Source organism: Sturnira hondurensis, unplaced genomic scaffold (genome assembly GCF_014824575.4).
Source record: "Sturnira hondurensis isolate 20B ecotype Veracruz unplaced genomic scaffold, ASM1482457v3 Scaffold0000867, whole genome shotgun sequence".
In the NCBI taxonomy this organism is placed as follows: domain Eukaryota; kingdom Metazoa; phylum Chordata; class Mammalia; order Chiroptera; family Phyllostomidae; genus Sturnira; species Sturnira hondurensis.
In genome coordinates, this window is record NW_028073498.1 from 3,978,193 (window position 1) to 4,004,698 (window position 26,506).

Consider the following 26,506-nt stretch of genomic DNA (forward strand, 5'->3'; position numbering starts at 1 on the left):
CAGGAAGCTATTTGTCAATTTCCTCAGTGCACCATTTCTCACTAGTTGACCTTTTCTAAATACCAAACTGACCATTTACCATCAATTCTATCCGCCTTCCTGACCCCCTTGCATTTACCCATACATGAAGTTCTTGGTTGGTTTAATTTGCTTGTGAGAATTTTGACAACAAATGACCATCACATCACGGAGATTTGAATTTATCTTAAAATAGAACCACTACTGTTTATCTTTCTGCTTCAGTTCCAAAGAGTAACATTCGTTGTTATTCTGGCTTTCTACTACTCTTTTATCTTTATAAATACATCCTTCATTTTACAACGTGACTTAATTTGCTTTAGTGATTCTAGGTGTCAGTGGTAATATACCTAATTAACTTTGAAAACACAATCGTTATCATCATATTATTTTTGAACAATACAGTCACACACTTTCCATTCGTGCCCACTTTCTGGCCTCTTCCTCCCTCTCTTTCCCTCCCATCTCGCTTCCCTGCCTTCATCAAACATTTATTGAGAGTCTACATGTCAGGCACTATGATAGATGTGAGACTGATGATGCAGAAACTCTCAGCCCCCCGAAGATATTCTATTGATTTAAAATCTTTCCCTTCTGTTTATTTCAAAGGTTGTTTGCAGAAAATACACTGGTGAAATTCGTAGGAAATAAAGCAAGCACGGGCAGCTTTCACTGAGTTGGAAGAAAAGCATGTCACCAACCTTTAGCTGCTGCAGAGTAATTGTCTTCTGTTGGGGCTCTGGCTAGGTCAGCAATTCTTCTTTTCTCCAAGAACTGGCCCTGGGGAGGGCATTCTCCCTCCTTCAGCATAAATCACCTTGGGCTGGAATATTGGGATGGACACCCCTTTGATGAGACCCAGAGCAGCAGGAGAGCCCTCCTAGAAGACGCAGGAGCCCACACCCGTTTGGTGTGGCTGCCTGAGGCTTCTGGTGGGGAGCTCCTGTAGTAAACCACAAATGCACAGGAAATTGGAGAAAATCAGATAAAGGCAAACCATTAAATGACACATGTAGAAAAAGGAAACAGTTAAGAATTAACACAAATTCATTTAAGGCTATAACAGTGAGTGGTGCAACGGTTTAGTTAATAAATAGCTAGTCTCCAAAGCTAGGGCATTTGAACCAGATGACTAAGGGCTTTCACAGCTCCCAGGGAGCAGGTGGATGGAGAAGTGAACCCATCACAGAGATGATCACAAACTGCCGCAGGAAGTAGGAGCGGACCAGTGTATACTGCAGGAAGTAGGACCAGTGTAGCGCCGGACACCCATCCCCCTCTACATACCTGCGCGCACATCGATGGATGGCTTCAGCACACACTTGCTGAGTTTCACTGTTTTAGATGATGGTGCTGAGGATACAGAAGTGAGAATACCCTCGTAAACCTTAAAATTTAGCACTATGTAGAAGGCCCACTGAATAATACAACTGGACTTCAGGTAAGGATTCTACAATGAAAATAGCAACGTTCAAACTCGAGTTTGCCAGGTTCAGCTAGCTTTTTTGAATACCAGAGCCCAAAGAACCTTTCAGTGGACCAAGCCGTCATTTACTCCCCAGTCCTTTCCCAAGTCTGAAGTTGTCTCCCCCTCTTTATTCTCTCAGCTTAGCAAGACAAATTCACATCTTTAGACTCAGGCCCTTCTGTACTCAGGTCTCCAGCCCTGCCTAACGGGGAACACGAGACCCCAGAGCTGCTCTGTACTTGGCTAGGAATCAGCTTCTTGAATTCCTAATTTCTTTATTTTTTTTGACCTCTACGAATTGAGTTCAAGTTCCTGGACATCCCAGACTCAGTATTTACCCGACGTCCCCTTACTGATATCTATCCATGTACATGATCCCACTCAAATCCCTCACCTGGGCCTGAAGAAGTGGGCTACGGAGTGCGATAGCCTGGGCAGAGTGCCCAGGGAGTGTAGTCGGGAGAGAAGTGAGCAACCCCAAATGTAAGATGGGCTGAATGTCTGGAGACCAAGTCAGAAGGTATAGTCTGTAGGGATCATAGTTTGCAGGGGACGCGTGGCTTCTAGAAGGCATTCACAGAAATAGTTCATCCTACGCTGTGATTTGGACATAGTTTAGTGGAAAGAGTAAGGGTCTCTTTGTAAATAAAATCAGGAGAAAGACCACTTGTAAATTCAAACCGAACAAAAGTCAACAGCTATAGAAGCTACACAGGTGAACACCTGTGGGACGGAGGCTGTCACTGAAGGGAGCGGAGGAGGAGAGGCTGAGGAGGAGGGATTTACCGTGGTGCCTGCAACGCTGCGGGTGGTGCCTGCAACGCTCTGCGGGGTGGGGGGCGACTCGCCTTCTGGTTCCTTTGGCAGGCAGAGCCGATATAAGAGACATGTGATATCATAATGTAATTCATATATTCATTCTCCTAGGTTTTTTTTCCTTTGAGCACATACTTTGGTTGAGATACCATCGAAGATAAGTTAATAAGATAATCTCTTCCCTCTTGGAGCTCACAGTCTAATGGGAAATGAGAGCTTATAAACAACTAATTAAAATACTGTAATCTAGGGTTTCTGATACAAGGTTCCTTGGGATCCCAGAAGATGGGCAATCCCAAACTTCTCAGGGAGGTCAAGGAAAGCATTCCCAAGTAAGAGACCTCTCTGTAAAATTCCATGGAACAAGGTTTTTCCATGATGGAATTTTTGTCTCCACCTACCTCTTCTTAATGAGAAAAGATGGTTTAGGACTAGTCTACCACAGATAGTTCAGTTTTCTTGGCAAATATAGCTCTCATTGTTAAACTAAAGTTCCAGTTAATTTTTAGAACCACTATGAAAATCACTCACTTAGGCCAGAACTGAAAAAACAAAAACCAAAAACCAAAAACATTTTTGAATCTACAAAGTCAAGAACTAAATTCTTGAGCAGCGCTGGAAAGCCCAGTAACTGAGAGACCCAGCCTGATTGGCCAGACATACTTATTTCTCTTTACCAGCTTACCATTGGTAACTGGCTCAACCTGGGAACCTCTGGGGCAGCGAAGAGCAAGCTCCCCATTTCCTGAAAAAAAGTAAAAATGTGTGTCAGGGTCTTCTTCCACACTTAAAGGAAGCCCCTCCAAACAGTTCTCAGTAACAGTGGGAGGACTTGAATTAATTTTAACTTTCACACCTGAAGGCCCCATATTAGTTTTCTGGGGCCGGCATAACAAAACACCACAGACTGGGTGGTTGCAACAACAGAAATGAATTTTCTCACCTTCCGGAGGCTGGGAGTCCAAGATCAGGTGTCAGCTGGGTTGGTGTCCTCTGAGGCCTCTCTCCTCAGCTTGCAGACAGCTGCCTTCTTGTTGTGTCCTAACACAGCCTTTTCTCTGTGTACACATGCCTGTGTATCTTTTTATACAGATGCCTACATGCATCTTTTATGCCTTTTATACGCATGCCTAATTTACTCTTTTTATACAGAGACCAGTGAAATTGGCTTTGGCTGGTGTGACTTGGATGGCACCTAGTCCAGTAAACTGAAAGGTTGCAGGTTCTGCCCCAGTCAGGGCACATGCCTGGGTTGCAGGTTTGGTCTCTGCTTGGGGTGTGTACAGGCAATCGACTGATGTTTCTCTCACTTTGATGTTTCTCTCCCTCTCTTCCTTACTTCCCTCCTCTCTCTAAAACCAATAAGCATGTCTTTGGGTGAAGATTTAAGAAAAGAGAGAGAGAGAGATCAGTAAGATTGGATGGGGCCCACTCCAAATGGCCTCATTTTAACTTAAGCACATATTCAAGGTCTTATCTCCAAATAGTTACATTCTAAAGCACTGGGTATTAGGGTTTCAATGTATAGATTTGGTGGCCACAATTCAGCCCATAATAGCCCCCTCTGCAGATTCCTGCTGTCTGGTTGCCCTGTGATTCACTGTGCGGAAAGCGTCATGAATCAGAGAGAAAGCTGGTGCCCATAGGGCTTTCTACTTCCTAAAAGAATGCCTACCTCGAACGGAGGGAAGCGGAGAGTCTTTGGATCTGCACCTGCTTATGCAATCGTGGCCTTCCAGGATTTGGGGCACTCCCTGAGTTTTAAGAGTGATGTTTCTACTAGAGGCAGCTGAAATATCTCCATATCCTGCACCTTAGGATCACGTGGGAGAGATACAAACCAATGACCACCAGAGGCTTCAGACTAAGGAGACTTCCAAGATCTCAGGTTGCTTTTATATGCAGACTACAATGTAAAAACGGAGCCAAGAGGAGAGGAAGGAAAAGAATGCTGCAAGGCATAGTTAGCAGCGGTATGAAAGTTACTGTTTCCTGTTCACCGACAAACCTCATTCTTTCACAGGGGCCTTGCTCAACGTGAACAGGTCCTACTCACCAGGGGCTCTGGGTGAGCTCCCTGAAAGCCAGTTGCTTCCATTTTACTTGTGTAGTCTGGGCCAATCCACCCCCTCCCTTCCTGTTCTTCTAGACACGTTTTTTGGAACATTGTTCCTAATCCCTCCGATCCTCCCACTGCCATTTGTTTTCATTTCCCCCAGTCCTTTCAAGTACCCCTTGGTTCCTCCAAGCCTTTGTCAGGTTCCCCCTTCATCAATCCTAGTCCTAAATCACTCCCAGTCCCCAGTCCCAGGGATCCTTCCCTTTACACTCCAGTCCTCTAGCCCCTCCCCTTACACCTATTTTCCTAGCCCCTCCCACTCGTCCTTGCCTCTCCCAATACCTCAGAGAGAACACAGCCATTTTAATGGTGATAAAACAGCCCAACTGTCTATCAAAAATGCTGTGCCAGTTTACGCTCACATCAACATCGAATTATATGGAAGGGCTTGATATAAAAAAACACCAAGACTATCACTTTTTAAAAAAATTGAATTTGTTGGGGTGACATTGGTTCAGGAAACCATACAAGTTTCAAGTGTACAGCTCAGCAAAATGTGATCTGCACATGGTATAGTGGGCCCGTCATCCCAGGCAAAAAGCCTCTCTGCATCTCCGTTTCCCCACTTCTGCCTGCCGCCACTGACCGCTCATCCCCCTTCCCTCTGGCCAATGCCACACTGTTGTGTGTGTCTATATACACGTTTGTTTGTTCATTTGATTAATCCCTTCACCTTCTTTCATCCAGCCCCCAACCCCCCAATCAGTTTTAACCAGCTGATAATATTTTGTGATAATCACTGCAATATTATTGCTGTTTTATCTTGTACTTTTCTTGACTACTAGTATTGTTGAAAGTCTTGCCATGTTTTTTGCTTAACTGTATTGGATTTATATATTTGGATTATTAGACTTTTATCTTTCATATATCTCATGAATATTTTCTCTTTGATGTCCCCTGTCTTGTAACTCACTGGGCTGAAAGACCGAATGCTCCTTAGACTGCTACTAAGCAAATATAATGGAGGACTGGCTAACTAAAACTTTACAGAAATGTTCAAGTCGTTCAAAGAATTCCATTCAGTAAGAGTGGCTGTAAGTAGTATAAGGCAGTAAAGGAAGCAACTAAATATGGTACATTGAGCAGTGAATTGGGTTTCGGCAAACAGGTCTGCTTCCTTTACAAGCATGTCTCAAAAGCTCAGTGGGACACATTCCTTAGTTTTTTTATGTGCATTTCCCCTCATACTTATTTCCTTTCTTTTCTTTTTTAATCACATAAGCAATATGTTTTATAGTGGAAAGATTCAAAATATACATATGTACAGACATTTTCCCTGCCCTCCTAGGAGTCATTCCCCCTTCATTCCTGGCGGTAAAGCCCAGATTTTGTTTGGGCAGCCCCTCAAAGTTGGTAATCGGCTTATTTCATTCTCTCATTTTACTACTTGCGAATTTCTGAAAAAGGTACATTAGGAGGAGGAGTAGGAGAAACCCAGAGACCTAGCCTCACGCCCTTCAGTGAGGCTGGGGGACCCTGGAACTACGGGGGTGACATGCAGGGAGAGGTTTACATTGTGCGGTGCAGTGAGCCTGCTTTTGGACAATCCTTTTGTGGGTTCCATTTAGAAGGTGCTCATGTAAGTTCCTAAAGGCGTCTAAAATGGATTCAGAGTGTGGCAGTTTCCAGAACTGGTGGGCTGGCAACGCCAGTAGGCATCTGCTCCAAGGAGGGCGTTAGGTGAGAGAACTCGGCAGACGGTGTGATGCATGACAGACGCTGGTTTCCAGCCTGACCGTGGACCATGGGGGAGGGTTGGACTAGGCCAGAATCAAAGGGACTTTGTGTGACTTGAAATGATAGGAATGTAGTAAGATTGCCTATGTGGCTGGAGGTCTGGGGACTCTCAGGTTACAAGTCAAATACCAAAACCACGTTGCAGACACAGACTCAGAGAGCCATGAAATGTGGCTCATTAGAGTCACATTCTTTAGAGTCACAATCCAAAATCCTTTAGAGCCACAGAATGCACACTCAGGCCCAGTATACAGGGTGAACAGGCTGCAAGACACACATGATGCTTATGTGGAGGAAGTGGGCTCTTCTCTCCATGTGTTCTTTTAATTCTTTTGTTATATTCATACCTCAAATAATTTAATATGTAAGAGATAAAGAAGGCTAATTAACTTATCAATCATCTAGCTTAAGAAACAGAACATTATGAATCACTTTGAAGACACAGGTGTGTTTCTATTTAATACCCTAAACTGAGAATTGAACACCACGCCTTTACTTCACAAGTCATTGGCCAGGACTGTACTACACGCCCGCACCTAAACACACTATTTCAGTGGTGACAGACCATCAGGGTTGCTTAGACAAGAGGTTTTCAAATGTTTTGGTTTCAGGACCTTCTTAAAAATTATTGAGGACCCTGCCCTGGCTGGTGTAGCTCAGTGGATTGAGTATGGGCTGCAAACCAAAGGGTTGCTGGTTCTATTCCCAGTCAGGGCACATGCCTGGGTTGTGGGCCAGGTCCCCAGTGGGGACCATGTGAGAGGCAACCACACATTGATGTTTCTGCCCTTCTCTTTCTCCCTCCCTTCCCCTCTCTCTAAATAAATAAAATCTTTAAAACAACAACAAAAAATTATTGAGACCTTCTGTTTTTATAGGTTATACCTAGCAATAATTACCATATTAGAAATTAAAACTCAGAAAATTTAAAAATATTTAATTCATTTTAAAATTACAATAATAAATACATGTTAACACACACACTTTAAAAGAAAAACATACTTTCCAAAACAAAAAAAATAATTAGCGAGAAGAGCCTCACTGTTTTGCACTTTTGCAAGTCTCTATCTGGTTCAACAGAAGCAGCTGGATTCTCTCCTCCGTGTCTGCATTTCAGTCTGTTCTGCTGTTGTTCTGGTTGAAGTACATGAAAACAAGTTGGCCTCACAGGAATCTGGAGTTTGAGAATCAAACTCCCTCAATCTGGGAATGAGGAGTATTTTAATAGCCTTGCAGGTAATTCTGGATATTCTTTTTTTTTTCAGTCCTAGCCCAAGGATATATGCTCACCAACTTTAGAGCGAGGAGAGGAACACCAAATGTGAGAGAGAAACACCACATGGTTGCCTCCCAACCCCCCGAAGGCACCCCAACTGGGGATTTAACCTGAAACTGAGCATGTGCCCTGACTGGGGATCCAGCCTGCCATCTCCTGGTGTACAGGACAATGCTCCGAACATCCGGGTCGCACAGCAAGGCACGGATACTCTGTTTTGATACTACATCAAAACACAGCAAGTGAGAGCTTCTTCCAGGTTAGTGGCAATGTGCAATCTAAAACTACATTACCGAACTTCTTAAACTTGGTTACAATGAAAAGTCACTTCACCATTTTGCAATTGGAGTAGATTTTTTACCCATGCATCGTGGTTTTGTAATTTCACGTAGGTTATTTGGAAAATACTGGATCACTAAGTGAAGTACTACAAAACATATTCAAGTACAGTGGTGGGCAAAAGTAGGTTTATAGGTGTTTGTATGGAAAATACACTAATTAATAGATAACAACACAAGAATAAACTGTGGCCATGGTCATGTGGCTCAGTTGTCTGGAGCATCATCTCATACAATAAAAGGCCATGGGTTTGATCCCCAGTCAGGGCATATACTTAGGTTGCAGGTTCGATCCACAGTTGGGGTGTGTGTGGGAGTCAACGGATAGATGTTTCTCTCTCTCTCCCTTCCTCTCTCCATAAAATCAATAAATATATCCTCAAGTGAGGATTAAAAAAAGAATAAGCCGTGTTTTGCACACTCACAGCTGTCAACCTACTTTTGCCCACCCCTGCATTCTTTTTTGCTCCTCCTGTGAAGAGGCAGCACTGACTTTTCCCTCCTTGAGTGTGGACTGTACATATGATTCACTCCTAATGAACAGAATGTAGTGGAAATTTGAGTGCCTTCTGAGGGTAGATCATAGGCTTCTATCTTCCTTCCATTCTTGGATCATTTGCTCTGGGGGAAGCTAGCTGCCATGTTGTGAGGATTCTCAAAGCCCGTGGAGAGGTCCGTGTGGTGGGGAACAGAGGCCACCTGCCAGCAGCCGCATGAGTGAGCCTCTTGGCAGCAGACGCTCCAGCTGCATGCAGTCAGGCCTTCAGATGAATGCAGCCTCAACAGACATCTTGACCGTGGCTGCAGGAGAAACCCTGAGTCAGAACCACCTACATGCGTCAAATTCTCAACTCACAGGAACTAATTGATAATAAATGTTTGTTGTTTTAAATCACTATATTAGCTCCACAACAACAGATATCTGAGTTATGCAGATCTTCCAAATGTTGACATTTTATTCAATATAACAGAACACACACCTTTTCTAATGAGCACCACCATGCTCATTAGAAAAATCTTTTAAACATTGGGAAACTATCAAGTTATATGGCAGGTGCAGTTTTCAAAATTCTTTTTTTCTTGAAAGAACAAAGTCTTGGCAACAAATAATGTCAGTTGTTTCCCTTGAAGTGACAACCTCACTGTTCATTTTGTAGAAAATGTCTATTGAGTACCCAAGCCCAAATAATCACAGTCAGTCACTCACGTAAAAGAAGTGATTTTCTGGGAAGTCTAGTTCAGCTAGCAAATCGAACAAGCACAGAATTGGTTTTTGTCAACCAAGTGACACCTATCACTACCCCCAGAGGAGGAGGAGGGGTCCCACCACAAATAGCGTAACAATACCTGCCACCTGGACCAGCAGTCCCTGGAATTATCAACCAACTCACTCCATGGTCAGCTGGCACTGGTGCGGCATAGCCTAGGAAGACGAGACTCACACAGGCAGTGAATGGAGCAAACTTTACTCACCTAGAGAAGGGAAAGATAGTCACAGCTTCAGTTGTGAGTATCCGCCACAGCCAGCATGCATGGTCTGCATGCACTCCTCGTGTGTGGCCATCTGCTCCTAGTGGGGAACACGGGTCAGCGGAGCTACACTGAACTGTATTTGAACTGTATTTGCAGTTACTATGTTTTCCACCAATGCTCTTGATGAGGGAGGGGGAGCCAGTCTCACTCAGGAACGTCCCTATTCCCTCCCCACCAGGAACAGATAGAGCAGTAGAGCCAGTCAGGTGCCATATGACACATACGGTTCAAAAGAAGGGAGAAATACACATCAAGTCTGGAACAGAGAGATATTCCCAGAGAGAGATGCCTAGCACTTGCTACGAGAGCTCTTTCTCTCTTTGTAAGGAAATGTTCTCAGCACAGAGCATATTCTTATGCAGCTGTACAGGGCCTGAAAGGCCACGCGTGTGACTGCCTTTGCCAGCACTTTTCCTCAAGACAAACATAGCACCCCAGTATGCAGCACATTGCTGCACATTTGTGCTGCACATAAATGTGCTTGCTTTATGTACATTTCCCATTCTGCAACACAGAATAACAAAGGACATGTACTCAAGGTTCAAAATTGAGTACAATGCATACTTTAGGAGCTTCATTAAGGACGTTCTTAAGCGAGATTGGCTCACCCTCCTTCATTAAGAGCATTGGTGGAAAACACAGTAGCTACAAATACAGTTCAAGGCCACTGCCTTAATTCATGCCAAGGTACTATCAGTTTTACACAGTTTTAAACATACATGCAAATACCGTGATAAAATGCAAATGAATCTTAGTATTACTGTAAAAGTTTTAACCTTGCAGATTCCCCAAAAGGGTCTCGGGGACCTCCACAGCTAGCATGGAGGAATGTAGCAACAGAGCCACACAGAATTACTAGCAGTAGTTGAGAAAGGGGCTGTAGCTCCGCTGGCCCACAGGCAAGTGTTTACTTCACTTAAAATGTTTGGAACAAAACGACATTGTGCGCTCTGTCTCTCATAAGTAAATAGAGCTCTGAAAACTGTTCCTCACTTTCCTCCTTAGATACATGATCCTTCCTTTTGAGATACACAGTGATGAGAGGTCTCATTCCCGCACTCCCTCACCTCTCTACCCTAACCCTCATCATACTGATCCGGTAACTTTCAGTCCTTCAAATGTCCTGCAGTTGTTCCTTCTCGGTCCACTCCTTCCTTTCAGACTCCCTAACTCAACCAGACTCCCTATTTCAATCCCAATCCCAGAAGTTGCTCCCATTTCTGGCCGGTGACCTAAGAGGCCTCTGAGGGGAAACATGGAAATAGGCAGTAGGGTCAACAGCTGTTGCTGGGGTCTGAGGAGGGAGGCTGTCTCCAGAGTCCAGGCATCCGAAACACGAGGCGCACGGGCTGCATAAAGGCCCCCGCGCCAGTGTCACAGGGAAGCTACCTTCTTGAGAACAGAAGCGGCAAGTCAGGAACCACAGGTTTTCCACACCTGTCCCCACTACCACAGCTCCACTACTGCAGCCAGGGCTGGACGTAGCAGAAGAGCTGAGGGGCCCACGCGTGGAGCCCTGTGGGTTATGCCCTTAGGGCCAAGGCCCTCACTTCCCATCGGAAAACAGGTAATGCAGGGTTGGGAACAAAAGGTCCCAGGAACCATTTAGCTATTGGCCTCTGTCTCCAGAGACGCCGGAGGTGGGCAGAGCCTGTGGCGGCTGCAAAGATTTTTCTGTCAACTTGACAGACCCGGAGCCCGCAGAAGGAGCGCAAGGCTGAGACGGGCCGGCTCCGGCGCGGGCAGAGGGAGCCAGCACGCTGCCCCGCGAAGCGCGGAAAGGCTGTGCGAGGTCCTTTTCCCCCACAGTGCAGCTTTCTCTGACTCAAGAACGACCCCTGGAGGTGGACGCTCCGCGACACCTCGCACGGTCCTATTCGTTCAGAATCCGTCTTCGTTGTCAGGTTTGTCCCATTTTCCGCTTTCAAAAAAAGAGCGCAGTTCCGGGGTGGGAACCCAAAGAGCTTTCTGGGAAACGGAATCACGGTCAAAAGAATTCTGGGAATCGTAGTTCCTACTCTTTGCGCACGCGCATGCCTTTTCACCTCCGGCTTCTATTGCTCCACCGCGCGGGAAAAGGGATACGTGAGCCCTTGCACGCGCGGCCTCCAACTGTCCTTCAGGCTCCATGTCTGGTGGAGAGTGGACCCGGGGTGGAATGCGACAGACACACCTGGGTTCCTGTCAATTACAATTGCCAGTTGTAACTGGGCAATGAATGCGGCATGAGATATCGCTGAGATCCAGGACCTGGCGGGAGAGAGTTAGGGTCAGGAAAAGCAGCATCACAGCCCAGTTTTGGGGGCTCAGGGAGAGGGAGATGTTGAGAAATTTCAGGTTTCTGGTGTGGTCCTCTAGCATGTCTGCAGATATTTCCACTTAGTGGAAATTCTTACTCATAATGTGTCACACCTGCCAAAAGACTTGAGGGGGTCAAGGACAGAGCACACATGTGCAAATTTATTCACCAAACTATTGAGACACACACTTTGACCCGAAGTACATTCGTACACCGAGCTACACAACTCTGTTATACCTACCCTTGTGAGCACACTGATATGTGAATATACACAGCCACACAGCCACTCACCACATACACAGGTTCACTGCCCCAGACAAGGTCCCTGGTGAATGTAGCCTTCATCTCAGCCCGAACACAGTCTGCTCAGAGCTGTGAATGCCCTGCCATCCTGAGTTAAGTGTGGCCTCCCAGAAGGACACACGTTGATTTCTTTGGGCCTCTTTCTGGAAACTTCACATACAGCTCAGCCTTTGTCCTTCCTCGGACATCCATGTCCACTATGACTTTTCCTAGTTACCTTCCTGTACCCTGGCCTGATGGGAAGGAGAAGTGGGGCTTGCATTCAGCTAAGGGTTTTGCATATCTGAATGTATTTGCTGAGGGTCTTCCCAGAGCAGTAGGTCTGAACGTATTTGTGTGTGCTGGTCTCTTAAGAGTCCACTGAAAGCTGTGAACCCTCTTCCCAGATAACACACATCTTCATATCCACACAATTTGGAAAACCCATCTGTGGGACTCTAGTTAAGAAACTCACTAGAGCCTTGGCTGGTGTAGCTCAGTGGCTTGACACTGGCCTACGAACCAAAGGGTCACAAGTTTGATTCCCAGTCAGGGCACGTGCCTGGGTTGCACCCCCAAGAGGGGGGTGTGAGAGGCAACCACATACTGATGTTTCTCTCCCTCTCTTTCTCCTTCCTTTCTCCTCTAAAATAAATAAAATCTTTTAAAAATCTCACTAGAGGTAGAGGGTCAGTCTCCTGGTTGCCCTCTCTACTGTCTTCAAGTGGCTCCTCGGGGGTGGGGGTGGGAAGAGAAGGGCTCTAAGTACGCAAGGGAGACAGGGTGTGAGAAAGAGGCACCCTCTCCTACCTATGTCACCCTTTGTCATGAGCCAGGCTGTCACTCTTGCACATCCTCTGCAGGGTAGTCAGTCACTCAGCCAGCCAGTCAGTCAGTCAGTCATTTGGCTGGTTAGTGGAGGAGTCAGCGAGACAAACAGTTCAAACTTAGTTATTTAGGATTAGTAGATCAGTTAGTGAGCCACTAGGTCAATCAAATCACTTGTGGTTTAGAAAGTGACTCAGCCTACCAACCAATCAGTCCTCAGGATTCAGATGGACAGTCGTGCAGGATCCATCAGTCAGAGGTCAATTTAATGGTTGTCAATCAAGGAACCAGTTGTTGAGAGTACTAACAGCTGGTTCAGCAGTGAGACCAAGGGGCAGTTGGGGTGAGGCCATCTGGCTGCGGCGCTTCTACTTCCACATCCTAAAGGTAATGTAGGAAAGTGGAGAGAAGAGTTGACTCCTAGGCCACCAGAGGGGGCTCTAGTTTCCTGGGAAATAGGCCTCATCTGCTGTGGGGAACCCAAGGAAAAGCAGCAGAGCAAGGGCCAGGACAAGTTGTCACTAGAGGGCAGTGTGGCATCCTTTCATTTCCACACTCTGCATGTTGGAGGTTCATTTCAACTTCAGGCTTTTGGAACTCCAGTCTCTGTCTAGCTTTTGAAGACAAGGCTCCTGAAATGATTCTCATTTGAAGAGTGCCTAACCAAGACATGCTTGGCTCTGAGTGGGGAGGAAGCTGGCCAGCTGCCTGCCAGGAGGAGGACTTCCCTTTCCTAGGCACTGCTGCTGCCAGGGGCATGCCTGCACTGGGGAGGAGGGAGAGTGGAAGGAGCACCTAAAGCTGGGGAGAGCCCCCTAAAGCTGAGGCCAGAGGGCAGGATCTGTCTTCCATTGAGGGGCATGTCCCCTCCCAGGCTGCTTCTCCTTCAGCATCTCTAGGGGCCAAGGAGGAGGCAGACCAATGGCCTAAAACCTCCAGACTCCGTTCCTTTGCTGAACTCTGTGGTCAGCTGCTGCTTCTGAAATGGATAGCAAGTCTAACTAAAGTAGAAGGGTGGAGGTTAGATAGATAATGAGGGAAACACGGGGAAAGGACTAGCAGTGAATTCAGTTTACCTTGGGGAATAATCGAGGCATTTATATAAGGTGTCAAATGTGCTAGTGGGCACAAAGACAAGAGTCAGAAAATTGAGCTCTTTCCTCCCCCACAGGGAGTGTGTGGGCCCGGAGAGCTGTGTCTCCCAGTTGTGCTCAGGCCATAACGCTAGGCCTCCAGGTGGGCTTCCTGGCTTCCAAAAACGGGCAAGTACACACTCTGGTTCCAGCTGGTTTTTGTGCCTTCGAACAGTTACAAGAAAAGAGTGACTTGGGGCAATAATGACTGCTGCCACGGCAGGGGTGCCCCGTGTGCCTGGAGCTTTCTGTATAGTCTCTCGTGAGTGGTATTGCTCCTGGTTTACAGAGGAGCGACCTGAGACCTAGAGAGGCTAGATGTGATGCCTGGCCCCACAGCTGCACAGTGGTACAGAACTGGATTCGAACTCAGTCTTCATGGTTCCAAAGTTGTTTCCTTTTCCAGGAGATCACACTCTAGACACAGATGGTGGAAAGGGAGGAGGGTGCAGGGCTGGGAGGTTTCTAGGTCCTGAGGAAGATTTGCTGGGGGCTATGGACAGGATTGTCCCCTTCAGAGATTCTGCAAACCTGGCATATCATGACACTAATGCCCACCTTCCCTCTCCCAGACATGCAAGAAATGCAACAACTGCAGCCCATGTACAGCCCCTGCAGCTTCGTACTATTCTAAGTAGTAAAGTGGGAGAGGTAAGTGGGAGCCAGGTCGTGACGGGACTTGTGAGTCACCTTAGGGAGCGTGGGTATTTTCTAGAGGGCTGCAGAGGACCAAGGATTTTTAACAAGGTGTGGCAAGATTTGATTTGTGCTGACACAAATGTACAAACTTTATATGTTGAAGAGAAAGAGTGAGTATGCATTTAGTATATACTAGAAAGCTATCAAACACACTTCAGTTTGGCTCCGTGAGAAATGTTAACTAGAGGGTACAGCAGTCCCCCCTATCTGTGGTTTCACTTCCCATGGTTTCAGTGACCCGCAGTCAGCCATGGTCCAAAAATATTAAAGGAAAAATTCCAGAAACAGAGAATTCAGACGTTTTAAATTTTGCACTGTTTTGAGTGCTAGGGTGAAATCTCACACCATCCTGCCCCTTGCACCAGGGACATGAACCATCCCTTTGTCCAGTGTGTCTGCTGCTTGCCCGTTGGCCACTCAGTAGCCATCTTGTGATCAGATTGGCTGTTGTGGTATCACAATGCTTGTGTTCAATTCACCCTTGTTTTATTTAGTGGTGGCCCCAAAGTGCAAGAGTAATATGCTGGCACTTTGGATACGCCAAAAAGAAGCCGGAAAGTGCTTCCTTTCAGTGAAAAGGTGAAAGTTCTCAACTTCATAAAGAAAGAAAAAAAATTGTGTGCTGTGATCACTAAGATCTATGGTAAGAACAAGTCTATCTGTGGAATTGTGGAAAGGAAAAAGAAATTCATGCCCATTTTATTTTCACACTTCAAACTCAAAAGTTGTAGCTATAGCACATGATAAGTGCTTAGTTAAGATGGAAGAGGTATTCGGTTTGCAGGTGGAAAGAGAGGTGGGCCGAGGGACCCCATTTTGGCCAGTGGGATTTAAATAGCAGTCTAGGTTCCTGAGGACACGGTGGAGCCACTGGAGAAAATGACTTTATTTGCTTAACCACTGTAATCAGGTTTGTGTTGCATGTCAGCAAACACTCCCAGATGGGTCAGAGAGGCGTTTTGACATCTTGCTTAAGGATGTGGCCCTTCGAGTTAATGGACAACAGCTTTGAGTTCCAGTTCTGACACGTTAGCTGGCTATGTGAAACCTCAGATGAGTCACTCCGTCCTGCTTCCCCTTTTCTGTGAAGAGTAACAGTAGCATCTGATGCATGTCTCAACATATAACCCCACAGTCCCCACCTTGGCCCAGTTTGCCTGGGACTTTCCTAGTTTTAGCACTGGAAGCCCCTCATTCTCAGTTCCAGGCAAACTGGGGCGACTGGTCACCTTATTAAAACATCAGACAACTACCGGACCTCCTTTTCAGAGGGGAGCCTGAGTCCTGAAGGCTAAAGATTGTATTTGATGCTGCCCCTTAGTGGCTGAGTGTAGTATAGCATCACTGCAAAGTTCAGATTTACATCCCGTACGTTTTTTAACAAAAACAGCAACTACAGCTGGTAAGAAGCAGAGTAAGGATATTGTCCTAACCATTTACTTTGGAATTTAGAACTGCTGTGACCCCCTATGTTTTCATAGTCATTGATTTTCACCACCAAGTGTCGTATCTTGCAGGGTTGTTGGGAGGATTGAGTGAGTTGTAGGTAAAGCCTTCAATGATGCCACAAAAACTTGGGCTTTGACTTTTAAAAGTGGCTTCAGTCCCCTGAGCCTGTTTCCTCATTTGTATTAGGGTAACAGGACCTTCCTCAGAAAGTTGTTTGGATGGATACATACATGCCTATGGGGTCCCTGGAGGGAAGTATGACTCGATCTCACCAGGAACATGAACCATCCCTTTGTCCACTGCATCCACCCCTGCCTGTTAGTCCCCAGGCAAATGGTGCCTTGACCACTCACAGTTCCAGAAGCCAGGCCTCAGGCCATTCCTCTGCCAGGGGCTCTGCAGCTCTGGGAGTGGCCCCACTAGCTCCTCAGGGATATGTCTTCTTCTCCTCATCAAGGCCACTCTCAGCTGGCAGGTGGCTTCAGAGACTAGGAAGGCCTGACCAGCCACTCTGATGAATTCAGCTGGTTCCTCTTAGTCAGAAGCTATTACTACTCATCTGACCTGGCCACTGGGCAGGCACTACGCAGGGGTATGACCCCAACACTCAGGTCAGTGGCCTTGAGCAACGGGAGCTAACTGATGCCCAGGGCAGACGCTGTGCCAGCCACTGTCAAAGGCAGAACTGCAGTGTAAACCCTGTCTGTTTTCTGCTTTCTTCTCGGTTGTATTTAAGCACACTATGGTACACCCACCATGGCCTGGGCTGCGAAATCTGTTTTGAAGGCTTCCTGAAGATTCAGAGAAACAGAAGGCTGCCTCCCCGCCTCTCCTGCATCAGTCTTGATGAGCTCTAGAAAAAGGAGTCACTCAAATCTTTCAAAGGTCTAATTCTGCTCTAGCTATGAAAGACCCTCAAAAAGGCTTAATGTCAATATTAGATTAAATTCTTCCATCCTACAAGTGAAATTAGAGAAAGAATACACCGCTTATATTAATACCTGTAGCTACATGGTAAAAGGGTTAATTGCTCATTTAAGGTAGAAAATCAACACATACATTTGCTGGCCTCTGCTTTGTTCTGTGTAACTCTGATCAAAAGCCTTGTAGTCCTGTCTTAGTGTCTTGGTTTTAAGTTTCAGTGTCACACACTTTCCATGTTTTAAAAATGTTTCATGTAAATCACGAAGTATTATAGTGACTATAAAAAGAGCTCTCCCTACCTATATCTATCTATCTCAATGTGGAAATATCTCCCAGGCATATTAAGGGAAGGGAAGCAAATTAACAAGAAACATGTCTAAGACATATTATTAAAGGAAATAATGGGATAAAATATTTTAAGAAAAGCAAGTCATAGAAATTATATATATATAATGACTCCTATTTTAAAATTACACATACTTCTGCATCTGCATGGAAAATGTCTATAAGAATATCTGTCAAAGCTCTCACAGTGTTGTCCCCAGAGGTGGGATTAAAGGACTTCACTTTAAAAATTTCAGTATTATTTTATTGCTTTCCACTGTGCATGTGTTCATTTTAGTCATCAATACAAGAAAGCTGAATATGCTCATGCACACACCCACACTTCCCATGAACTAAGCCGTAAGACCACTGCCCAGACCCTCAACTAAGTGTTTGTTTATGGACTAAAGTGTCTCAGAACTTGATATTAAGGGAACTATTTAATGCTGTGCATTTCTGATGCCTTGGGAGGCTGCGTGGAGAAGCCAGAGCTGGTATATTAAGAACAGTATGTAAAGAACAGTATGTAAATGTGTAATCACTATGTTGTACACCTGAAACTAGTACAACATGGTATGTCAACTGTAATTAAAAAATAAAAGTTTAAAAACCTGAAGGGAGAAAAGGACATGCAGATTACAACTTGAGCCCTGGCTGGTGTAGCTCAGTGGATTAAGCACGGGCTGTGAACCGAAGGGTCACCAGTTCGATTCCCAGTCAGCGCACACGCCTGGGTTGCAGGCCAGGTCCCTGGTTGGAGTCATGTGAGAGGCAACCACACACTGATGTTTCTCTCCCTCTCTTTCTCCCTCCCTTCCCCTCTCTCTAAAACTAACCAACTAAATGAATGAATGAATAAATTGGAGTTACGTGCTGTCAAATGTTCTTTAAAAAAACAACAAAAAATATAGATTATGACTTGAATGAGGAAGCACAAGCTACCCACATGGAGGTGGCAGGTAGCTCCCTCAGCATCCGAGCTCCCACTTTGGGGAAGTGAAACCCACCCAGTGGGTCATTTTGATTGAAGGCGGTTTCAACGCATCTACACAAAGGAAACAGTCACAAGATTCATTACCTTCAGATCCCAGCTAGGGGGGTGCGGCTGAGCTGGGGGAATGGCAGTTCTCCATCCCAGGTCGGGGATGAGCAGGAGGCTGAGAGCAGCGCAGCAAGCACCTGTTACTGATAAGGCGGCTGGGACAGAGGTCACTAACTTTCTGCAGGCTTTACTCTAAGGGGTGTCCAACCTCTCGGAGTCTCTGGGCCACACTGGAAGAAGGGTTGTCCTGGGCCACACATTAAATACACTGTAACGTGTAATCACAAGAACATCTCATAATATTTTAAGAAATTTTGTGATTTTGTGTTGGGCTGCGTTCACAGCCATCCCGGGGTGCGTGTGGCCTCGGGCCGCAGGCCGACACCCCTGCAGCAGTTATTTTAAAGGTGCCCTGCAAAAGTAAAGCGGGAACTTACTATGGGCATCCTGAGGTCCTCCCTCCATGTCCAGACTCCGGGGGTTGTCATCCTGTAAAATGCCTAGGCCGCAATTCAGAAACACAAGGCTGTTTCCCTCAAAAGTTGTTTTTTTCACCACAGAGGCAAAACCTGTACGTACACTTTTAATGTGGGGGTCTTATCCAGTATATTTACCTTTACCAACAGATGTTGCAAATTAATTTTTAAAACATCTGCCTCACTTTTATTTTCTCAAGCTGTGTTTAGCAGTTCTAAATCAGATATTGTGAGTAAGAGGAAAAAAAAAAACTGTTTAGGCTTTAAACAGCCGAGAGACAGCACAAGATTGTCAGCAATACTAGAAGCAGTTAAGCTAAATTTTAACCCAGTCCAAGGCCGCCAGCTGTGACACGTGGTCCTGGCCAGCGAGCACGGATGTTGCTGCGGGGAAGGGGGCAGGACTTCGGCTCCTTTCTGTGGTCCCCACGGTGCAGTGCAGCCTGCCCCTGGTCGCAGTGGGCCTCGGGGCCTGGAGCTCCCTGCTCCACGTGTTGTCTAGTTGAAAACATTTTTATTTATACAAAAAAGGGTAAAATTTTAAAGTATTGGCACTCCCTTGAAAAGAACTAGAGTGACTGACTCATAGGCACAAACTGTTAGTGGTACATACAAATATTCATCAAAAATTTATTAATAGAAACAGAGATGTACTGAAACACAGCACGGGATGAAAACGAACAGATCGGACACGGCGACACCGGAGCATCCCACCTGCACGGTACAGGTCTCCCCACAGAGCTAGCACCGTTTGCTCAGAAACCACAGATTCGGTGATCATTGCTTCTACTGTATAAAATACCCAGGAAAGACGATTTAACGATCTAGTAACAAAGTTCTTCCAAAAACTTATTTAAAAATCAGGTAGAATTTACCTTCTGAAACTTGAAGAGATTATTTAAAAGTTGATCCAATTCTACAGCTTGTCCAAGGGAATGAACCATAAGTCATTTTATTGGAAGAAAGTGCCTCAATTCAGCGTCTAGCTCCCTTCGAAATATCAACCAGGTACAATAAATCGAATACTACATAGGAATAAGAACACATCTAAAACCAGTCTCAGAAAATATTTTCCTAGACTATAAAAATACTAAATGGAATACAAAAATTTCAGCATATACAGCAAATAGACCATAGCAGACAAATATTTAAACATCCTTAAAACTATCTTATACCACAATCATCATGGACATCAAGTAGTATTATAATTATTCTTCTGCGATTCCTCCCAGTTCAACATTTTCCCTTTGTTTTGTTGTCATACAGACCAAACTGTGTTTCTAGCAGAGGTTACTGGAGGCACCACGGCATCATTCGTGATACCCAGCCGGCTCTCAAAGTGCTCAGCGTGCAATCGTAACAGAGCCTGTCTTTCAGGTCAGGGCTCAGCAAACTACAGCCCAGGGACCAGCCTGCCCCGTGGCCTGTCTTAGGGGACGTATTGGCTGTGGTCGCTTTCACATGAGAAGAGCAGAACTGGATGGCTGTGACAGAGACTGTGTGTGGCCTTTTGGTGCGCACACTCTAAATATTTCCTACCTCGCCCTTTCCTGAACAAGTTTGCCAAGCCCTATTTTACGTAACTCATTTTGGGAAAGTTTGCAATGAACAAGGACAAGGTGAGGCGGTCCCAGCCGAGGTTTGCTGGTTCCAACATACAGTAAGGGCTATGGCAGATCAAAAGGATACATATCTGGGTTGGCAACTTCGAGCATTAAAATAATCCTGGCATTGTAAGTGCAGTCTGGCTGTGATAAAGTACCTTCCGTTCTCTGTGGATTGGCTATTGTGTATCAAGTAACTCATGTACCTGAACCCAACGATGCACTCACTGTTCAACCCAAACCACCTCCGTGGCTCTCGAGCATGATGTCTTTGAAAATCAATCATCTCGGACCCTTAGCAAAGGACTGAACTAGAGGCGTACCTTTCCCATCCCTCTGTGTCGGCATAGATTCTGTAAGTCCTGGACTGTGTATCTTTTAGAATCCTTCCCGGTGACATGCGTCATGATAATTGGTACTACCACTACCCAGGGCCACAAACATGTCCCTTCTGACAAAGCGCACCAAGTTTTCAAGGGGGCACATGGGCCTGGGAGAACGCTTGTGGTGGTCCCGGCAGAAGGAGGTGTGGAATGTGACATCGACACCGTTGTAAAGAATCCGCACAGAATGCTCCCTGGGCTGCTCTCGGTCTTGCCAGAGCTCGAAGACCAGCCTGGCTGCAAACCTTGGGAACTTGGCTTCCAGCAGGCCCAAGGCGCTGAGAACTGGTGACAGGGTGACGTCGTGAGCAGAATACAGCGCAAAGATCTCCTCTTTCCTGCCCTCGGCAGCACGCTGCATGCGGCCGATGGTCTGATTCAGGATGGGGTGGGCGCCCAGGAGTGAATACCCCAGATACAGTTTCTTCTCCCGCCTGTCTCTCTCGTCCTCAATCTGATGCGTCTTGATCACCTTGAAGTGCTCCATGTCAATACAGCCGTTTCTGGTGCAAGGGAAGCTGACGTTGTGGCAGAAGTGGCACAGCATGGAGTCTATGGGGTTGGCAGCTCGGAGCTGCTTGGTGGGGACGTCCACAATCTTGGCCATGTCCCCGTAGGTCCTCTCCAGCTGGCTGTTCTTCAAGCGTAAGAGGTACTGCCGACGCTGCTCCTTTTCCAGATACTGGTTTCTCACTGGGCAATAGCAGTTTCCGGAGCAGAAGAGAGCACTGGGCTGGTGCCTGAAATAAATCTTCTTCCAGTCAAAATCTGGGAGAAAGCCATAAAGCAGGGCCAGCCCACTTTGCAGCGTCCGGCTTTTCCCAGTGGTCTCTAAGTAAAGCTGGTCTGGGGACCAGTCGCTGGGCAGGAGTTTGTGTTTCTTGAGATAGATGTCCCTCAGCAGCTGGCCATTCTGCAGATGCTGCACGACTCCTGAAACAGAGCAACGGACTTTCCTGAGCACCAGCTCAGCCAAAGGCACAGTGGAGGGAGCTGGGTGAGCCCGTGCCCGGCTCTGGATTGCCTTAGATCAGTGTAAGAGGATGTAATGGAGCCTGCTGCCCACCGTGTAGAGGCTACAAGAATGGGTTCAAGTCAGTGTAACTAGGGAGCACCTCGAGGGTATTCATCAGTGGGTGAGCACAAAGGGCCCTGCCCTCGGACCACAGCCTTTCTGGGGAGCACAATGACCACCTGCCGAAATCCCTCCCCTTGACCAGCCCCTGCCCTGGGGAAGGCCTGGTGACTGGCGGGCCTCAGAGGGCGGGAACTACACTCTGCGGGTGGGTGCCCAGGCTGTAGCTGTCCGGGCCTAAGGAGAGCTTTGGTCCTCTGCCCAGGGACATGACATTCCTGAGTGTGCAGGGAGAGCTCAGGTAACTCGGGCAGGTAAAGAGATGAAGCCGCTTGCTGACTGCTTGGTCCTTTCCGTGCGGGGAAGTTCCCTCCCTCTCCCATCCTCCCAACTCTCCCAACCGAAGGCTCTCTGCTAGGCTTCTAAGTACATCCTGCCTAATCCTGCTGGGGCCTTCCCAGCTCCCCCCTGAGGACACTCTCTCCGCATGGATATGGAACGATCTCCCAGACACCCAGGTAGTATACATGAGAAAACCCCCACAGCCCCAAACTGCACAGCAGTCTGTTTTTATGACCCGTTTAAATAAAAATAGAGGGGGGAATACGAATGCGCATTTGCAGTTGCCTGCGTGTTGCACGAAGAAACTTTGGAAGGATGCACAGGGAAGGGATCTCCATGGATACCCAGCACTGTTGGGGGCACAGACATGGGGAGGATGGAACGTGGATAGGAGCAAGAATTTCAGGTTTGCCTTTTCGTTGGCTTGGTGTTGAACCACGGTGTTGAACCACAGTAATAAATTATCTTGAAAAAATAAGAAAGCCTTATCTTCAAGCGAGAGAAGGCAGCCAAGGTAAAAGCAAGCTCACCTTCCAGCCAATGGGATGCAGTTCCAGTAACAGATATGAATTCTCTGACAACGGAAACCACATGAAGATCCTATAACCAGTACTATCATTTATAGATGCCCAAATGTTTGAACGGCTCTGCTGCAAAGATGAGACAGTTTAAGGCTGAGATGCATGAGACAGAGGGCACTGTTGGCCCAGGAAGAGGCACAGCTCAGAAAAAACCACCAAGGATGTCCTACTCTGAGTGAAGACCATTGAATGAGAACAGAATTCCCTCAGAGAACTGGGCTGGACCAAGCCTTAGCATTTCCAAAATGATTTGCAAAATGAGGCAAACGTGAGTGATACATTGAGAACCTGTATCTGGCCCTAGTTCACCTCTGGACCTATCGTATGCTCCTAAGCCACATGTATTACAGTTGGAGTGCTTATTGTATGCCAGACCTTTCTCCTTTAACCCTCACACAAACCCAGTAAAGAAGGCATATTATTCTCCCCATTTTCCAGATGAGGAAACTGAGGCCCCGAGCCTTTCTTTGCTGAGAGGCAGCAGAACTCAAGCCCCATTCTGGCCCCCACCTTGTGCTCTCAGTCCCTTCTCACAGCACCTTCTTCCCACATTTCCCCGGAGAAACACCAACTTCTAGCCATTTTAGGGCTTCTTATGGTCTTCAAACACAGCCTGCACATTCCTGGCTTTGTTCCTGCCCTTCCCCTCCCTCTTCCCAGAGGAATCCTCACCCAGCAATACCGGCTGCAATACTGCCTTCTCTGTGGGGTCTTCCTTCTTCCTCCCCCAGGGCAAATGGACAATTCCTTCCTGTCCCCATATGCTACATTCACTGAGCCCAGCATATGCTGGCTCTGTGCTAGGCACTTTCCTTGTGCTATCGAATTTACCTTACCACCAGCCCTGTCGGGAAGACACAGCCCCATTTCACAGGTCTGTCTACCCCAATGCCTGTGTTTGTTCTCTGCGATCCTGCAGCAGTAACCTTAGTGACCTCTGTGCACACGGTCCCACTGCAGCTGAGGGGCCCAGTAGGACAGGCCACAGAGCGCCTCACTCATCTGCCTGCCCACCCCTCCCTGACACTCAGCAGCTGCGAAAGCATCTTGAATAGAGCAGGCACTAATGATCAACCTGTTCTTATACAGTTACTGTGCAGTGCCAAAAGTGTACCGGTTATAAATGATTGTTATAACAGCTTTATTTTTAAAATGTAATTTCAAATAGAAGATAAAATTGGCCATTAAAAGAGAATAAGGGAATGGGAGAAAACAGTACTGCAAAAAAATTTTCTAGAATAATACTAATTTAGAATATGATGATGGTAATAAGTCAATTGAGAAGAAAGGTCAGAATGAATGTCTCTAAGAGCGTGGGGGCCACCCTCCCACACACAGCCCCCACTCTCGATGCACAGTCACCCTGGCCTCTTAGCCAGCTGATGGACACTGACCCCCAAGGACACCATCAGATTCTCTCTATCGACAATCTGGACTAGCCAGTCCATCTCTGGGTGTGACTAGGACTGTCACTCTGTCACAACACATGGCGAAATCAGAGGCAGACACAGCCAGCCTTTTTATTCCTGGTTCCAGTCTCCGGAGGCCTGGTCGCATTCTTGCCCTTAGAGTCAGTGAGTCACCCTGAATCCTTACAATAAATGTCCCTTTTTTGCTTGAGTTGATTTCTTTTACTTGGAACCAGAGTCTAAGCAATGGTTCTCAGCAGGTGTGGTTCTGGGGAGGGCATGGAGGTGGTGCTGTCACAATAATAAAGGAAATAAATGTTCTTGACCCCCAGTGGGTGGTGATCAGGAAGCTGGACAGTCTTCTGAAGGAACTGTTCTCTGTTCCATATAACTGCTGAATGTATCATAAGACATTCCCACACGTGAAAAAAAATCCATTTAAGTAGCTTACTTAGAACCTGTTTTTTGAATCTACAAAGTCATTTTTGCATAACATTAACATCCAATGAATTGTCCAGAAATGTGATATTGAGGGACATCTGTATGTTGTTTTGATCAGAACTTGTTAAAAAAACATCTATAAGAACCTAAAACACTAACTTGAAAGAACTAAAGCACCCCTTTGTTCATTGCAGTGTTTACAATTGCCAAGAGATAGAAGCAGCCCATGTCCACCAATAGATGAATAGATCAAACAACCATGGGACATTCACACAATATCTACTCTGCTGTAAAAAAGAAGAAAGTTTTATCCTTGTGACAGGATAGACGGACATGGCAAACATTACGCTAAATAAGCCACTTAGAGAAAGACAAATACACCAGGTGATTTCACTCATATGTGAAATCTAACGAATAAACTGAACCAGTAAGCACAACAGAGACAGACTCATAAATGGAGAAGAGATGACAGCTAGTGGGGGCAGGGGGAGAGGTTAGGAAGTGGAGGGATCGACCAAAAAGGAAGAAGGACTCGTGGACAATGGTGTGGGGATTGCTGGGCAGGGAGGAGGTATAAAGGGACTAAATGGTATTGGAAAAATATATAATAAAGACTAAAAAATTAAAATAAAAAAAATCTTGCCCTGACACTTGGTATTAGAGTCACCAATATGAAGCAGCCTGTAACCAGCCTGTATTGGTAGTGGTCACAGTTGGCAATCTACATTTACGTGTAAGCAAATGATCACATCATTCCATTTTCCAGTACAGATGCGCTCAAGCATTTATACTGAGGTGCACAGAATTCTGTAATAAATTATCTTCCTTGTTTTTCTTTCTTCCTTTTATGTTATAGTTAGGGTACCTAAGTATATTTTTAAACCTAACATATTTTTAAATTACATGTGTAAAGAGATTATATTTGAGTCTTACTCCTGGACAGTTAAGGGAGTGCCTTAACTTGTTAATAAAAGGGGTGCTGGATCCCGTAGGGTGAGGACTCCTGTTTTAAACTGATGCAGAATTTGTGCACATGGAACTAATTATCAAAAGCTTTTGACAAAACTCTACTCAGGGCTGGCCCTCTTTATTCGGCTTGCCCTTGTCCATCACTCATTGCCATTCTCCCCAATAATAATGGCTTCCAAAACATGGTGAGACCCAAGAGGGCCAACTACAGGACAGAGCCCCCTTCCTTCCGTCAAAAGTGAGGTCCTATGATGCTGGGGGCACAGGAAGACACAGCGTGGCCAATAGGTCCTCCCAATCTTCTAAAGAGGCTGGTGACCAAGCACAGGTCATTTGAGGTCCCAAATAAAGAAGTTGGAAACTGGAACCTCTTGTGGGGAAGGGGAGTCAGTTTTTTCTCTTCCCAAAAAGGTGACCCCACAATTAACTCACCCACCTGCCCTGACAGTGAACTGACTGCAGAGAAAAAGATGGCCTTCTGTGAGGGACTCACTTGACCAAAGGACTCCTTGCTCAGTGGGGACCTGCCATGGGTCTGTCCCTGAGCTCTGGTGCACTGAAACTTACCAGGTGTCATGTGTGCTGTAGCTAAGACCGCGGGACTGGTTGTACGAGTTATGGCCCATCCACAGTGGAAAAACTGGTGGCCAGCAGAAATGGTGTTGTTTGTAAACGGAGAAAGATGACCACAAGATAGTAAGTGGAAAAGCGTGTGACAATAGTGTGCTCAGTAAGATACCACTGTGTGTGTGTGTGCACATGCACGGACACAGGAAGAAAGCCAACTAATTTTTTTGGTGGGATTATGGGTGCTATTTTTCTTCTTTTTGCTTTTTTAATCTTTCTATAAACGTATATTGCCTTAGAAATCAGAAATTTTTAGAAATCAGATGTTTGATTGGGTGTGTTGGTGGACTCAGAGGTGCCAGTTTTGTTTACCC

The 26,506-nt window shown here is 46.2% G+C and overlaps 1 protein-coding gene and 1 long non-coding RNA gene across 6 annotated transcripts in view; one reads left to right on the plus strand and one right to left on the minus strand.

The window, feature by feature from the left end:
* The first annotated feature begins 10,935 nt into the window (after positions 1 to 10,935).
* Positions 10,936 to 26,491, plus strand: LOC118990879 (uncharacterized). The gene is made up of 3 exons (XR_005067308.1): positions 10,936 to 11,209; positions 14,420 to 14,498; positions 26,449 to 26,491. It is a non-coding gene; the product is annotated as an uncharacterized LOC118990879 (long non-coding RNA).
* Positions 19,378 to 26,506, minus strand: part of PXYLP1 (2-phosphoxylose phosphatase 1) — a 72,446-nt gene continuing 65,317 nt past the window's right edge. For all 5 annotated transcript variants that reach the window (XM_037051655.1, XM_037051664.1, XM_037051647.1 and 2 more), the window contains one exon: positions 19,378 to 21,681. In XM_037051655.1, the coding sequence (XP_036907550.1) occupies positions 20,744 to 21,681 (938 nt within the window). In that variant the 3' untranslated portion in view covers positions 19,378 to 20,743. The remainder of the gene's footprint in view (positions 21,682 to 26,506) is intronic.